The sequence below is a fragment of the Mustela nigripes genome, chromosome 1 (assembly GCF_022355385.1).
Source record: "Mustela nigripes isolate SB6536 chromosome 1, MUSNIG.SB6536, whole genome shotgun sequence".
In the NCBI taxonomy this organism is placed as follows: domain Eukaryota; kingdom Metazoa; phylum Chordata; class Mammalia; order Carnivora; family Mustelidae; genus Mustela; species Mustela nigripes.
In genome coordinates, this window is record NC_081557.1 from 166,060,102 (window position 1) to 166,077,473 (window position 17,372).

The 17,372-nt window shown below is 35.4% G+C and overlaps 1 protein-coding gene across 3 annotated transcripts in view; it reads right to left on the bottom strand.

Annotated features, from left to right (window-relative positions):
• CENPE (centromere protein E) overlaps positions 1 to 17,372 on the bottom strand; it is a 76,881-nt gene that overhangs the window by 17,018 nt on the left and 42,491 nt on the right. For 2 of the 3 annotated variants that reach the window (XM_059376796.1, XM_059376788.1), the window contains 15 exons: positions 16,749 to 16,991; positions 16,436 to 16,594; positions 15,725 to 16,012; positions 15,470 to 15,574; positions 15,003 to 15,290; positions 14,266 to 14,424; positions 13,817 to 14,098; positions 12,988 to 13,146; positions 11,662 to 11,931; positions 10,848 to 11,006; positions 8,567 to 8,671; positions 6,023 to 6,241; positions 3,677 to 3,874; positions 2,814 to 3,017; positions 629 to 841 (listed from right to left, as the gene is read on the bottom strand). In XM_059376796.1, the coding sequence (XP_059232779.1) occupies positions 629 to 841; positions 2,814 to 3,017; positions 3,677 to 3,874; positions 6,023 to 6,241; positions 8,567 to 8,671; positions 10,848 to 11,006; positions 11,662 to 11,931; positions 12,988 to 13,146; positions 13,817 to 14,098; positions 14,266 to 14,424; positions 15,003 to 15,290; positions 15,470 to 15,574; positions 15,725 to 16,012; positions 16,436 to 16,594; positions 16,749 to 16,991 (3,051 nt within the window). Of the gene's footprint in view, positions 1 to 628; positions 842 to 2,813; positions 3,018 to 3,676; positions 3,875 to 6,022; positions 6,242 to 8,566; positions 8,672 to 10,378; positions 10,670 to 10,847; positions 11,007 to 11,661; positions 11,932 to 12,987; positions 13,147 to 13,816; positions 14,099 to 14,265; positions 14,425 to 15,002; positions 15,291 to 15,469; positions 15,575 to 15,724; positions 16,013 to 16,435; positions 16,595 to 16,748; positions 16,992 to 17,372 lie in introns of all 3 variants that reach the window. The other variant, XM_059376801.1, reaches the window with a different exon arrangement.

A 17,372-nucleotide genomic window follows, 5' to 3' on the forward strand; every position in this document is an offset into this window, starting at 1 on the left:
TTACAAATTACTTTTGGGTTCTTCACTAAGTCATTTTGTGAGCTAACAAAATAAAATAGCATGTTTGCTTCACAGATTTCCAAGTTAAGGCTAGTTAATAAAATAACTAAATCATTCAAATAATGTATTGATTCTTAGATCCAGGTAAATCTGCACTAAGACATCTGTTATATTTTTAGTCTCTTCCATTTTAATTTTGATATAATATTAACCAATACTAAGGCTTTGATGATAATTAGATAAAACCTGAATTGCCCTTTCCCTCTAAGCTAGTTCTATCAATAGACACAGATTATAGTTCAATAAAAAGTTACATGATTGAAAAAATTTATAATGTACAGTAATGGCACTTTAAGAGGTATATATACCTCTTAATCAAATTAAGCTATGAGTTACTTCTGTTTTATAATTCAAAGGGAAGATTTCATATAATATATATAGCTCTGTAGTTATTTGAGTGATTAGGCACAATAGAATTCAATTTAAAAAGGAAACCCATCACATCACAAACATGGTTCATGTTGTCTAATACATTAGATACTATAATTTTGCTCTGAAATGTTATATAAAATATAGCTTTAACTAATCAAATTGCAAATTGAAAAACATCTTATAAGAAATCATATACCTCTGCGTGTGTGGCTCTTGCTGGAACATGAAGATTCTTATTGTCCTCTGTAGCAGAATGAACAAGGATACCAGACGGCAGGGACATCTTCAAAGTTTGGTAGTTTTTGAATAGTTGTTCATTTTTCTCTTTCACTGATTTCAGGTCATGTTCCCATTCTCTGGCTACAGCAGCATTTCTTTCCTCAAACTCTGTAGATTCATTCATTATAGCCTATTTAATAGTAAAACACCATTATAACTCTAAAATGAATTACGTATAAAAAACACTATGAAGAAGGGGGTGGGATTGGGGAGGGTATGTGCTTTGGTGAGTGCTGTGAAGTGTGTAAACCTGGTGATTCACAGACCTGTACCCCTGGGGATAAAAATATATGTTTATAAAAAACAAAACAAAACACTATGAAAACTACTAGAATTCTAGGACAAGGCATATGCTGAAATTCATTATTTAGAACATCCAAGAACCGTACTTTATAAGAATGTGACCATTTGTGGTTTGCCTCAGTTCCTGGAATTTCAGAAGGCATTGGATATTGATGATGAGAATAAAAGAAGAATAAGGACTGGAGAGGATTTGTATGGATTTGCAAGATGATTAAATCTCACTTTATTGGATCAGTGCTAACATATGAAGCAGAAATCTACAGAACCGTGTTGGTTAAAGTCATTATGTTATGACATTTATGATGTCATATATGAACATTAACTGACAAATAATGGCAGAGTATATCCAGTAAATTTAACAGCAATCTATTTTCCTGTTTCATTTTAAACCTCAGTGTTTAGAGGGAAAAGAATTCACTGACTTTTGGTAATTAATCTGAAAATCTTGTATTTCTGTTCATGGAATAACAATCACTACCTTCCTTTACACTGAAGGCTAACTCTGAAATTACTCAGATTATCCTTTTATTTCCTAATTCTTATGGGATATACTTTTTGTTCTCATCATTAATGCCTTATTGGTTTTTATCTATATCTTTAAGGCACTTCTATCAGACTTGGATGCTAAATTAGTTGTGTTCTTGCTGGAATACTGGACTCTTCTTGGTTCTGGACTACTGGCTTCATACCAATAAATTTATCAATTCCTACATTCAAGGTGCTAGAAGAAGCTATATCTCTATGCTCATTCAGATGGTAGGAATCCTACCTTCTATTCACAAGTAGGTCGTCAATATTACAAGAAAAGCACTAAATTTTATGGGGATTATCTTATTCACATATGGGTTTTTATGCTTTTCCTCTGCTGTGAACTTTTTTTTTTTGGGAGGTAGGTCATTTACTGTTTTGATAGCTTGAGGTATACAACAAACGGGAATATCCACAGGAAAGCATATTTTAAAAACATTATCTATATTTCAGTGTGATTTAAGTATAGTTTTCAGATGAAATTAAAGTGTCAAACAAGATCTACCCAAACATATGAAATGTAAAACCAATTTTAGAGGTTTTAATATTAATCTAGCTCCCTTTGCTCCCGCCACATATATAACAAGTAACTTTCTGACTACTGCATATTTTACCAGGTATATGAGATAGGGATTACTTGAGAGCAGAATGAATATTCTGATCGGTGGAAAGCAAAACAAATTAACAAACTGGTCTTAAGCCATATTGGTTCTTGTGAATCTGTACACTAGAGCCAGTTGCTTTGGGAACAAAGATATACACCACATCTCTGAACCTCAGAGCTGAAGGATCAGGGCATAAGGCAGTGATACCACCAAGATGAAAAGCACATCTTTGTGACATCGCTGCACAAACTTGTTTCTGGCACGGCCACAGCTGCTCCCTGTAGCTCTGAAAGAGGCTCAAGTCTCACTCTGTCTGAGACTACTTGGGGGAAAGCTCAATTCCTCCAGAGGCAGTGAGAAGTGAGAAAGGAAAGAGCATTCAAGATTCCCTAAGTGGAAATTGATTATTACCACTTAAAGAAGATTTTATCTTCTTTACAAGTGTAAGTGGTTATTTTCATTATCTTAATAAGGATGCATATATAACATGTTAGAGGAAGAACATGTTTACACATTTTTTTTCAAACAAAAAATAAAGTATATACAAGTAAATTAAAGAAGTATACCTAAGATTAAATTGCTCTTCTAAGTCTTTTTTAAGAAAAAGGTACAAATTAGAGCAAACAATAAAAAGAATGAGGTGGCCACACAAAAATCACTACTTACAATTATTTTATTATTATAGAAGTTATTCACTTGACAAATCTTCTCATTTTCTTTCTGGATGCCATTTTTAAGCTTTTCTATATCAAAATGAGTATTTAACCATTCTTCCAAAAACTGGGTCATTTCTTTCCTATTACTCAGCACTTGCTGAAATTCAGTCTTTATGCAGTGGAAGTCATTTTCTGAAAGATCTTTGAGAATTTCCTGTTTGAAAAATAAGTATTGAGTCATCTGTACATTAAGAGTTTTTATCTAAATATCATACAAATATCAGGAAAAGGGGAAAATATCTTACTGAACTCTCATCTTAATATTTTGAGTATATTGAAATAAACATAATTCTAATTTAAACCTTTGTTCTAGTTATTTGAATAATAAAAATCTGGCAGTATAAGCTATGTAAGGAATGTCTACAAATTCTTCCTGCTGGAATTAAAAACCACCAAAACTATCTGTGACTACTACTCATACATATGCAGGGCTTCTGCATGCAGCTCCTCTGTGCGCCAGGCCTTCCACACATGTTGGGACTGGATGCCAGCCTCACACTGCTGGGGGAGAGCAAGGATACTCCATGACAAGTTGTAATAACATTGCTCCTGACTCCCAGCCACGGATCTAGGACATTTTAGAAAGCATTTGGAAACTTATTGTGGGGTTCTTTGAATTCCCCCTTGTTGGGACTAAATCCATTTTTCTGCGTCTGTGGAGTCCTGGTACTCCTTACATCTGGCCAGTTGTCACCCTGCAGCATATTTTTAAATTTCTGAAAAATGAAAATGGTTCTAAGCGCATGCAAAGTTACCTTCTCTATATGATAAAAAGGGTTAAAAACTAACTAAACCATTTAAAACAAATAATACCTCAATATGTAGATCCATATTCTGGCTCAACTTGAGGTCCGTTAATTCTCTGGTTGGTACATCATAATCTTGTTGAAGGTGCTGTATTTTAATTAGCCATTCATTTTGCTTTTCCACTTCATCAATAAAAACCACTTCAAAATTATTGATGGATTCATGTTGTTCTTCCTTTATCTTTGTAACATGGCTTAACACATACTTGTGGAAAACAAATTGGGAAATGAACCTTTTATCACATTTAGAGGAAATTTTAAACTCTCAAGACAAAAAGGGATGGCATCTCTTGTTTATCTATATCTTCTGGTAAGTGAGGAAGAAGGAAAAAGCCTCTCTCTAGCCCCAGTTTTCTTTTCCCAGTATCTTGAGAGCTAACTTCTAGACTTCATGTTCCTTACTTCAGATTCCCTACTGGCTACATCTCATGGATGTCCTATAATCACCTCAGATTCACTGTTAAAATGTAACAAAATCTCTTTCCCTATAAACTCACCTTTCCCTTCTGCTAACTTTTTGGTTAATTCTATCACCAATCACGTAGGTATCCCAGCTGGATACCTGGGATACATTTTCAACATCCTCTCCTGCCTACTTTGGTTGGGTAACCAAAGTGGGTATACCAGCTCAAGATGTACTTCTCACATGTAGTTAGTTGTTTGGCCTCAAGGTGACAATAATTTGAATGTCATATATTCCATGGATCTCCTGGATAAATTCTGGATATCTGATTGCCAGTATTTGTGGAAGAAAATCAGGGCCTGAGAGGCAATCTACCTAGAAAAGACAGACAGGAACTCCCTACTCCCTCAATTTCCACAACTCCTTAATCTCTTAGAATCTGGCTCTTCCCTAACCACTCAATTAAAAGTGCTCTGACAAAGGTCAATAATAAGCTCTATTATCAACAAACGGAGGGCATGGTTCCTGATTCATATGCTGGCTGTTTGAAATATGTCACTCTTTTTTTAAAAAAAAAGATTTATTTATCTACTTAGATAGAAAAAGAGCACAAGTAGGCAGAGTGACAGGCAGAGGGAGAGGGAGAAGCAGGTTCTCCGCCGAGTGGGGAGCCCGATGTGGGGCTCAATCTCAGGATCCCGGGATCATGACCTGAGCCAAAGGCAGTTGCTTAATCGACAGAGCCATCCAGGCACCCCAGTATCTGCCACTCTTGAGCACTTCATCTGTGACATGCTGTCCTCCAGTGACTTGAGCAACACCGCTTTTGCTTGATTTTCTCCTGTCTCTGCCATTTCCAACCTCAAATCCATTTGTTGCTCTTTTTTCTGCTACTACCTCTTGAAAATTTATCTTTTCCAGAGTTCTCATCTTAACCCAAGGCTCTTATTTTTCTATTACACTTTCTGGGTGACCTTATTCCCATGTGTATTATCTAGCATCTATATGCTGATGAATTCCAAACCTTTATCTCTAGTCCTGACTTGTCTCCTGACAAACCTCAGACTCACAACTAAATGCCTACTTGTTTCTCTTCTTGAATGCTCCATCATGGCTATTTCTACCTCAAATATCTCAAACTAAACACCTGATTGTTTTTCCTGCCTTGCCTGCCTTGCTCCTTTTTCTTTTCTCTTTGTCAGTTAATGGTAACCACTCTCCACAAATCTGGCCATGCCCAAATCCTGGCACTCAATCTAAGCATCTCCCGCCTTACCTCCACTCTCCATCACATGAACCTACTATTTTAAGCTGAGTATTTAATTTCTTTTATCCTTCCTGTGCCTATGAATCCTTTCTTTAATAATATGGTCACCTAAAATATCTCATCTGGACCACTATAACTGCCTCTTGTCTCTTCTCTCTGCCACAAATTCATTGCTTTTCTACGGTGCAGTAGCTAAAATGGTAATCTGGTCATGCTACCGCTACCACTTAAAAATATCTGCCCAGTGGCTCCCATCATCTGCAAAATGAACTCTAAGCATTACTACGGACTCCAGCTTCTCCTGCAATCTCCTTTTTTGTAACTCTTTATCTGATATGTCACACAACCTGCATGCGGTTCTATCACATTTACTGGCTCCTTATACGTTTGCCTCATGTGTTAGAGTAGGATATACCTGAGACGTTATTCCTATCTGTATCTGGAGCACCATGAGGGTTACTAGGCTCACAGGTAGAGCTCAAGTTTTGTTGAATGAACAGGTCCTAGAGGCACAGTGGGTCTCATACATACTATTCTGAGATGTACATTAATTAATTCAGCAGTAAATATACTAAATAGCAAATATGCCAACTCCCAAAGTAGGACATAGGACTTAAATACACTTATGTTAAAACTAAAATTTATAGCAATATTTACAAAGATATTACTAAAAAAGATGGTACCTGAAGTTTCTTCATGACTCTGTGGAATTCCATTGAACATCTTTGGTTTGCGGTGAGAAGTTTTTGAATTTGTTTGATTTGTGGATATGGAAGTGAGAGGTTTGCTTTTACTCTAGCTGAAAGCTCTTTTTGGGTTTCAACTTCTTTCTCCAAGTCAAGGGATAGTCTATTTAAGCACTCATAATGATTATACATCTCTGAGTATCTCTTTAGAAGCTCCTAAGGAAAATTAGAAATCATTCAGTTTAACAATTCATCCTAACTTAACAACAAATAGTCCTTGTCCTAGAATTGTTTTTCGTTTTCATTTTTAAATTAATTTCCTTAATTTAAATTCAGTTAATTAACATATAATGTATGAGTTGGTTCAGGGGTACAGGTCTGTGATTCATCTGTCTTATATAATACTCTGTGCTCATGATAACACATATCTTCCCCAATGTCCATCACTCAATTACCCCATTCACCCAGCCATCTCCCCTCCAGCAACCATCAGTTTGTTTCCTAAGATTAAGTCTCTTATGATTTGTCTCCCATCTCTGGTTTCATCTTGTTTCTTTTTTTCCCTCTCTTTCCCTATCATCCTTGTCCTAGAATTGTAATAAAACTTATGCTTTAACATTTTCTGTAGTACAGAAATTAAGACCTTTGTGTTAAAAAAAAAGTCTTATTGTTGATTTTGAATTATAGAAGTAATATTTAGTTATTGTGAAATTAGAAAAATTTAAACAAAACAAAGAAAACCAGAAACAACCACTGTTATCATTTTGATACATTTTCTTAAGTTTTTTGAGTACTCATGATTCAAATGACAATCTACAAAGAGTGAAGATAAATTTGAGTGAATTCAATCTAGTATGTATTATAGTTCAAGACTGAATGCTGGCTCACAAAGAATCACACTAGCTATTTGCCAGCTTGGTGTAGCCTCTTTACATATTTCTATTTATCTGCCTAGAATCTGAGTTTTCTAACTTTTTATCAGAGTTAGAGTTCAGGTTCTATCTCTGCTACTTCCTGACTAGGGAAATCACTGAACCAGTTTCCCAGTTACAAAATGAAGATTATGGTAATTGCTACAAAGTTTTCTGGGGGAAAGTTAATGTTATAGGATAACTGTATCTATTTGTAATCTACAAATTATATATAGACATTATGACTTTAAGGAAATTAAATTTTATTTGTAAAAATGTTTCCATATTTAAGTTTTAAACTTACACCTGATTTCAAATCCTGATTTCAAAGATGATCTTTCGAAGGTTGGCCATGTGAACTTAGGCAACTACTAAATTCCTCTCTGAGCTTCAGTTTATTTGTAAATGGAGCAATAAAGATCATCTCATGAGGTAAAAGCACCTGGTATTAGTGCATATGGTAGACACTCAATAAGTCTGGCCTCTGAGCTCAAATGACTAGAGGCCATGCAGAGGACACACCAGTCAAAGTATAAGCAGAGGAACACAGTAGTTCAAATTGTTAGTCATATAAAAATAACACATTTAATTCAGGGTGCTAAATATGGAATAAGGGGCTGTTGACAATAATGAACTTCTTGTTCAATAACTTAAGGAAAAGCTAGGTGTTCATTTATCTGGGATGTTGGAAAGGGGATTCCTGCCTTTGGTCTTAGTATGAATCACATTATGATATGGAACAGCACTGTGTAGTCCTTGATTTGTACTTTTAATACATATTACTTTTTTACTTTCTAATATGTATTTTTTTTAAGACTTTTTAAAAATACATATTACTTTTTATTACTTCTTTTGTACTTTTAATACATATTCTGATAGGAATGTGCTAAGTGAATAAACACACACAAAAATTCTTTAGGGATCTTGCATTCGGAGAGGAATAACAGTCGTGTTGGCCTTTTCCCTCAGCATATATTCAGAATCCAAGTACTTCCCACTGCTTCCACTGATACCTCCTTAGGCTGAGCCACCATCATCTTGGCCTGGATTATTGAACTTAGTCTCTCAAATATTCCTCCTCCTTCCACTTTGTGCATTTTCAACACAACAATCAGAGTCATCCCTTTAAAATGTAAGTCAGATCACGTCTCTCTCATGGTCAAAACCCTCCAAAAGGTCTCCGACTCACTCAGAGTAAAATCCAAAGATCTTTCAAGGCCCCACAGCTTGCATCTTCCCCATGAGCTCTCTGACCTCATTTCTTATCAGCTTTCCCCCTTCTTAATGCTCCATGAATCCATCAGGCAGGCTTCTGCCTCAAGAGCTTTGTACGCCCTATTTTTCCTTCTCATCCTATTCTTGCCCCAGGCAGCTTTAAGGCTTAATCCTTTACCTCTTTTAGGTATTTGCTCAAATACCACCTTTCCAGTAGGGCCTTAAAATCATAACCCCCCACTGTTTTGTGTGTTTAAGTATGTACATATGCACACACATGCACGCATACACTAGATCATGAAGTTTAAAAAAACACTGAGCACTTTCTATTCATTCCATAGATGTTCCTTGGATTTCATTTAGGCCTTTGGAAGAATACCAATATTCATTTGTAATTTTAACACAAGGCACTTACTTTTATCCTAGAGCACTTTTTTCTTAGGCTTTCTGTGAGTAAGTGTTTTTCATTACATTGTAACTGTTTTTCATATTTTACTACCTCTTTATGGTTCTGTTGGTCCTGTATTGGTACAAAGAAATAAACAAGCTTCAACTATAATTACATCCACATATAATGTCTGTATGTTTTTCTAATTACATTTTCCCCCATCATTTCAATAATGGAATTATAAACTTATAACTCAAAAACAAAGTTAAAAATGTCTAGAAAATGAATAACACTACTACTAAGTATTGTAGTGAGTGGCTGCAACTCATTGAGAAAAAATGTGGAAGAACGACATATTTTTTGAGGTGGGATTTATTCCTGTAACCATCAGAATTGAAAACTAGATATTAGATTTATACCTGATTCTTACAATTCCAAGTCTCTGAATTAGAATTAGTCTCTAGAATTGCTGCCAAGTAATACATTAGCAAAACCACCTGAAATATCTCTATTCATACTCTTCCCCGTACCTTGGAACACAAAATGCATATCCTGTTACATTTTGTACTTCTGATTAGAAGTATAAAATAAAACCTTTTCTCCCATTTATTCACTACACTACTTAGAAGAATGACTGTTTCTCCCATTTATTCACTACACTACTTAGAAGAAAGACTGTTTAATAAATATTTGTTGAATGAATTAAATTTCTTTACAAATTTAGTTAGGGTCCTCATAAGGATGGTTCCTAAGTGTTCATGTTTCTATTGATAATACTGCAAATGATACGGTCTTCTATTCTTGTTGAATTATGAAAATAAAAAAAGTTTTATAGATTTTATAGAATTTTTTTTTTTTTTTTTTTTAAAGATTTTATTTATTTATTTGACAGAGAGAAATCACAAGTAGATGGAGAGGCAGGCAGAGAGAGAGAGGGAAGCAGGCTCCCTGCTGAGCAGAGAGCCCAATGTGGGACTCGATCTCAGGACCCTGAGATCATGACCCGAGCCGAAGGTAGCGGCTTAACCCACTGAGCCACCCAGGCGCCCCTATAGAATTTCTTTTTTATCTGAAATTTATGTTATTTTCTAGAGGATTAGCTGAGTTTTTTAAGACGTGATTGTAAATACATTAAACAGTCACACTGGCTGAACTTCCTTCCTCTGTGTGTCTGGCCACCTCCCTTCAACTTTACTGAGAAGGACGCATGCCTAAAATTCTGTCCTGTGGAGGCAGAGAAATGGGCACTTATTGTTTTATAAATCTAGTCCTTCATATCTTTTCCTATTGAGGTTAATGCCATTTTCTGGTTTAAAAAACCCCTTTAAAAATTACATTAAAGAAAATAGTCCGCATTATGTAACAAATCTTTTATTTTTTATCTTTTTCTTTCTTTTTTTTTAAAAAGATTTTTATTTATTTTTTTGACAGACAGAGATCACAAGTAGGCAGAGAGAGAGGGGAAGCAGGCTCCCTGCCGAGCAGAGAGCCCTGGGATCATGACCTGAGCCGAAGGCAGAGTCTTTAACCCACTGAGCCACCCAGGTGCCCCAACAAATCTTTTCTTAAAAGTAAATAATAAAAATGATATTTCCTGAAAAACATTTTGGCTTCTTTTAAAACAGTATAATCTTCTATTTGTGTAAAAAATTATAGCTTCCCCATTATTCTTTATTGTTAGTAGAAATTTCCAAAAAGAAGAAAAAAAAAAAACCACAAGTCCCTCCAAAACAAAAACAAACCCCAAAACACCACAACAATAAAACCAAATTATTCCCCTTTCCAAAAAAGCTTGATTCTTATAAACAGTTACTAAATAAGGGAAGATTCTGAACTCACGCTAGCTATCATTCCTCTTAAGATTTCTCTGAATTGGTCTCTTTCCATTTTGAGAGACTCTTTTATCTTCCTTAGCTCATCTCTTTCCTTAGCTAAAATTCTTATTTCTTCAAGGCTTTTATGAAGTTTCTTAGTCAAGTATAAGTTATCCATTTCCACACTTTGCATAGATAAATTTTGGGCCTCAAATTGCTGCTTCAAATGTTCCAGTTTGTTTATAATTTTATGAGTTTTATTGACATCTTCTTTCATTTTAAGAAACTGAAGCTCTTTTTTCTGAAGTTCTTGTATCTTGAGATAATTATAAAACAAGTTAGAATGCAAATAGAATTCCCTCAAGGAAGGAAAATAGTGTTTACTGGTTATACATGTACATCTATGTCTCTATCTATATATCTGTATCTATATCTTTTCTCATACCACAAATGGTTTTAGACAGTTATACCCCAAAGAACAAAACAACACATACCTTCTTCTGTAACTCATCTTTAGATTTATTTAAATCCTTTTGAATATTTGAAATCTGAGTTGTCTTTTCTGAAACTCTCTCTCTGAATTTATCAATAGTTTCTTGGTGTTCTTTCAAATGCATATGAGCAATTTTTAGTTTTTGTTGTGTCTCCAAATCCTTTATTAGAAAAAATTGAAAAATATCATTATATCAAGGCACATTACCTTTCCTTAGTGATGGACTAGTTAAACAAAATCTTAAAAAGTACATGCTCATAATTAAAAACAATCAGCACACCACCCCCAGATTAGAATTGTATCCAGAAGGATACAAATTGTATCCAAAGGATACAGAATTGTATCCAGAAGGACACAAACTAAAACCCCTTTCCCTACTCTCCTCCATCCTCCTTGGGCTGCCTGGTGCACTCTGCCACTGCTTTCTTCTCTCTCATACCACTTGGACATCATTCTAAATCATTAACACATAAAAAAGGACCCCACTTAGCCAGTGCCTTATTAGTGGATACTTCTAGATTTCTGTCAGCACTAATAATGTTGCAATAAATGTTGTATTTTTGCCCAAATGTGTGAATATGTTGGTAGGATAAATTACTACAGATAGAATCACTGTAGCAGATATATATGCTGACAAATCTTTAATAAGGCAGTATCAAAATGTCTCCTTGAAAAGATTAAAACATTTAAATTTTCACCAACAGTATTATAAGAAGGAAGCTTCTGGCATTAAAACCACATATACTGAAAAAAAAGAAAAAAAGGAAAAAAGCCCCACATATACTGGGTAGATATAAAGAGCACACACAACTCACTCTACTTATCGTTTCCTGTAGGTTTGCCTGGAGCTGGTCTCTCTCCAATTTCAGATTATCTCTTTCTTTCATTACAGATTTCATTTCTTCAAGGTTTTCGTGAAGCTTCTGAGCCAAATTTAAGTTCTCCATTTCTATTTTATCCAGAGTTAAACTTTGGGTCTTAAGTTGTTTCTTCAATCGCTCCATTTCAGACATTTTCTTCTGTGATTCACTGACATCTTCCTTTAACTTAAAAAGTTGCTGTTCATTTGCCTTAAGTTGTTGAATCTTAAGATAATCATAAAATAATGTGTTAGAATACAGATAGTTTTTAAGCAAAGAATAAAGAATAGTTTTTTTTTTTTAAATTTGACAGAGAGAGATCACAAGTAGGCAGAGAGGCAGGCAAAGAGAGAGAGAGAGAGAGAGAGAGAGAGAGGAGGAAGCAGGCTCCCTGCTGAGCAGAGAGCCCGATGCGGGACTCGATCCCAGGACCCTGAGATCATGACCTGAGCCGAAGGCAGCGGCCCAACCTACTGAGCCACCCAGGCGCCCCTAAAGAATAGTTTTTAAATGGATTAAGACAATAGTCTTCCTATGTTGCTCATTAATATTCTGCATAATTTTACACAAAATTTATTTTCCTTTGAGGTATAAATTTTTTTAAGACTTTCATTTATTTATTTATTTGAGAGAATACAAGCAGGATGAGGGGCAGAGGGAGAAGTAGACTCCCTGCTGAGCAGGGAGCCCGATGTGGGACTCAGTCCTGGGACCCAGTGATCATGACCTGAGACAAAGGTAGACATTTAACTGACTGAGCCACCCAGGCACTCTTGAGGTATAATATTTTTAAGCACATTAATCTTAAGTGTAAAGTTTAATTATTCTTGATGTATGGTATACATCTATATTATTATAACCCAGACTAAAATTTAAAAACTGTCTAGCACTCCACAAAGTTCCTGTGCGCACCCCCTCCTAGAGCTCACCACTATTCTGAACATTTTGCATCCTAGATGAGTCTTGCCTGCTTTGGAACTTAAAATCACAATGTATTTATTCATTCTCCTATTGACAGACATTTCACTTATCTTCCATTTTTTTTGCCATTATGATTATAAAACTGTTATGAGCATTCTTGTACATAACTTTATGTGGAAGTATGCATTGTTTCCTCTTATGTACATACTCAGGAACAGAAATGCAGAGCCACAGGGAGGTATATGTTCAGCGCTAGTAAAAACTCCCAAGATGTTTTCCAACGTGGCTAAACAGTTTTACATCCCCAAAGGACTTTGGGCACAAATAAATCAAATATCCAAACAAGCAAATTCTCCATACCTTTTCTTGTAATTTGGCATGTGAATTTTCTAAATCCAACTGCATATTTGATATTTCAACTGTCTTCTCAGAAACAAGGCCTCTGAGCTGATCAATAGTTTCCTGGTGCTGTTTCACATGCATGTAAGCAATTCTTAGTTCCTCTTGTTTTTCCAGGTCCTTTATCATTAGAGAAATTTTAAGAATGTGACACAGCTTAATATTAAGTAGCATTTTTTTTCTGAAAATGATATATTTCCTTAGTATAAATAATAAAACCATTACTTTTTAGTCTATATCTTTGTTGTAGAATAAGTTAAGGATAAGGATAAGTTAAGAATAAGTTTAAGAAGTTTTAAGATTTCCCTGTCTCCCTTTCCCAGTCCTCACCTCCCCACAACCTACTTCTACTTTAGGCAAACACATGATCCATATACTATTCAAAATTTGCTTTTCCCTCTGAGTGATTTGGGCTTCCAAATCAGGACATTCAAATCTACTTCTTGCTTTCTTTTCTTTTTTTTTTAATGTGTTGCATAGTATTCTGATATATTTACAGTTTCCTTCTTATGGACATTTAGATGGTTTCCCACTTTTTATTACAAATCACTACAATGAACAACTTGTGAGTATGTGTGTTTGTGTAGTATATAAATATACATGTAGGATGAAATCTACAAAAAAAAAATACTGCTTACAGAATTTGATATTTTTAGAACAATACCAAATTACCCGTCTGAAATTTTGTTATCAGTTCACTCACACTAACACCTCCACTTACGTCAAAGAAAGGCTCATTGCTGTCAGGAAAACATCACGTTTACTCACTAGTATAGGAAGAGTGACTTACTTTAGTTTCTTTTTCTTTGAGGCTTTCCCTGAGCTGGTCTCTCTCCATCCTAAGGGTTTCCTCCGCACTTCTGAGGCCATCTCTTTCCTCAGTGACACATTTTATTTCTTCAAGGTTTTTGTGAAGTTTGAGACTTAACCTTAACTTCTCGGTTTCTATACTTTCCAGGGTTGAATTCTGGGTCTCTAATTGCTTCTTCAATTGCTCTGTTTGATCCATATTTTCTCTGAGATCATTTTTTACCTTCAGAAGTTGATGTTCCTTCTCCTGAAGCTCTTGGATCTTGAGATAATCATAAAATAAAGATATAGATAGATATCGAAAAAAATGCTAAATAACCCTTTTGAAATTAAGAAGGCTCATCTTTGCCTTTAATTGTAGGATAATTCATATCCTCTTTCATTACACAGAAGACGTAATTCAAACTCTCAAATTGAAAAATAAAATACCTGTGCTTTTAAGGCAGCATTTGAGTTCTCTAAATCCACTTGTATATTTGATATTTCATCTGTCTTCTCAGAAACAAGGCCCTTGAGTTTATCAATAGTTTCCTGGTGTTCTTTCACATGCATATAAGCAATTCTTAGTTCCTCTTGTTTTTCCAGCTCCTTTATCATTAGAAAAAGGAAAATGATATATTCAGAGTAACAAAATTTAAACAGTGAGAAGGTAAGAGGTAATTATGCCCCCTGCCTCCATTAGGACTCATCCTCTAAGTTCATCTTAAATGTCAATACATGCTAGATATATTACTCTACAATTTACCCGTTTCCTTAATAGGATATTTCCAAATCAGCACCATGGTACTACCTCTTTCTTTACTGGTGGCCTAGTATTCTATGGTCTGGATGTGTGGCACTTAATTAACCAGTCCCCTGCTAATGGACATTAAGCATTTTCCCTATTTTTTGGTTTGCTTTGTTTTATTATTACAATTTTTGCAATGGATATCCTTCTACAGGTATCTTTGTACAATTTGTGTTAATGTGTACAAGATAAATAGCTATGACTGGACTTTTGGGGTCAATGAATAAATTTATCGAAATATTTGAAGATAGTACCAAACATCCCCCCTCCAACCTTCCCCAAGGTTGGACCAGTTTTACGTTCCCACCAACCCTATCACCCATGATTCTTTTAGGACACAAAATCGTATTTATAGGATGGGGGAAAGACGGTAACTTACTCTAATTACAGTTTCTCTCAGGTTTTCCTCGAGCTGGTCTCTCTCTACTTTGAGAGTTTCCTCTATATTCCTAAGATCATCTCTTTCTTTGATAACAGATCTCATTTCTTCAAGGTTTTCATGAAGTCTCTGAGTTAACCTTACATTCTCCATTTCTGTATTTTCCAGAATTGACTTCTGGGCCTCAAACTTGTTCTTGAAGTATTCCACATCACATATTTTTTCCTGAGTCTCACTGACAGCTTTCATCATAAGAAGCTGATGTTCTTTTTCCTGAAGTTCTGGAATCTGAGAAAATAAAACAAGTTGGGACACAGGCAGAAATTTGTAGGAAAAAGAGGAATTGTTTCTAAATTAAGTCAGTCATCTTTACATTTTATCTAATGTACATACTGTTTTCTTCCACAGGGAAATGAGCAACACAATAATCAGATGTCATTTTCCAACTTAACAAAATAAGACCTTACCTTTTCCTGTGATTCAGCATCTGAATTTTCTGCATCTCTTTCAATATTTGCTTTTTGTTCTGTCTTCTTTGAAATATTCCTCATACTAACGGTTTGTTGGTACTCCTTCAAAAGAACATAAGTAGTTTTTAGTTCCTTTTTGATTTTCAGTCCCTTTCTGATTGAATAAAAGTTAATAAAATAACACGGAATATCACTGTTAACTATCTTAGCATTGTTTTTGTACCTAAAAAAAATTAGAAGAAGGACACTTACTTCAGCTACAGCTTCTTTAATGTTTTCTTTGAGTTGGTCTCTCTCCATCTGAAGAATCTCCTGCACCCTTTTCAGTTCATCTCTTTCCTTAATTATAATTTTTATTTTATCTTGACTTTCCTGAAGTTTCTCAGTCAACTTGAGCCTCTCACTTTCTATACTTTGCAATGATGAATCTTTGACTTTGAGTTGCTCCTTTAATTGCTCCAGTTCACTCATTTTTTCCTGCATCTCAGTGATTTCTTTGGTGCTAATAAATTGTTCCTGTTTCTCATGAAGCTCTTGGATCTTAAAATAATAATAAATTAACAACCAAAATATACATACATGTAAAATGTGTGTATTTATATATGTGTATGGGTGTGTATATATACAGATTTATTTTCCTTTTTTTTTTTTTTAAGAGATTTTATTTATTTGACAGAAAGAAAGAGAGAGCAAGAGGATGGGGGGAAAGAGGTGGAGATAGAGGGAGAAGCAGGCTTCCTACTGAGTGCGGGACCTGATCCCAAGACCCTAAGATCATGATCTGAGTTGAAGGCAGATGCTTAACAGTCTGAGTTACCCAGGAGTCCCAGATCTGTTTTAGTTTCTAAAGGAAAAACACCCAGAATGTTCTGGATAACAATCTAGCATGCAAAATTAGTTTCTGTAGTTCAGTTAACTAGTTCCCTCAGGTTTTTTCCTACATGCCCTTCATCCCCAATTTACCTTTTTCTGTAATTCATTATTAGTTGTTTGTAATTCCTTTCGAAGGCTGGAGAGTTCAGTTTCCCTCTGGGAAAGATTCATTCTCAGCTTATCAATAGTTTCCTCCTGTTCTTTCAGGTGACAACGAGCAACTTTCAGTTCCTCTTCAGTTGCCAGATACTTTATTATTAGAGGAAATTATTGAGAAATTTATAGAAACATTATAGCCATCATACTCTAACTCCTTTTCCCAAAGGTTTAATTTTTACAAAAAATACCTGCTTATAAAATAATTTAAAAAAAAAAAGCATATGGGGGAAAGGATGAAACTTACCATAGCTGTCATTTCTCGCATGTTTTCTTTGAGTTGGTGAGTTTCAGACTGAAGAACTTCTCGCAGCCCCTCCGCCATCTCAAGCCTTTCCACGCCGGCTCGTGGCAGTGCCGCCTCTCTAGCTTCGAGCTGCTCTTGCGGTAGCTCCAGCTCACTCAGAATTTCCTCAGCCTCCTCGTACTTTTCTTTCACATTGAAGGACTGATCTTGTTTGTCTTGAGGATCCTGGATCTTAAGCGAATCCTAAAAACAATAGTGTTGACAGCCAAAGATCTTTTAGTCTAGGGGAAAAGAAATCAGGACCTTTTCTAAAATGATTAAGTCAGGATTCAGTGGCTCATTACAGAGCATTCTTTTCACTCTCCCACTCGTCATTACTCAGGTATTGAGCAGGTATTTCCTGAGGGCTCAACTGTGTTGTTACTACCCTCTTAGAGGCTGGAGATACAATGGTAAAAGAGACTTACATAATCTTCGCCTTTTTGAGACTTGCACTTTAGAGGGAAAGAGACATTATGCCAAATCTTACCAAAGGAGTTTCTGGGTTCCTGCAGGGTATGTGGTAAACCTAATTTACCCTGAGTGGTTAGGATGCCTTCCTGGGGGATGGAAATCTTCAGTTGA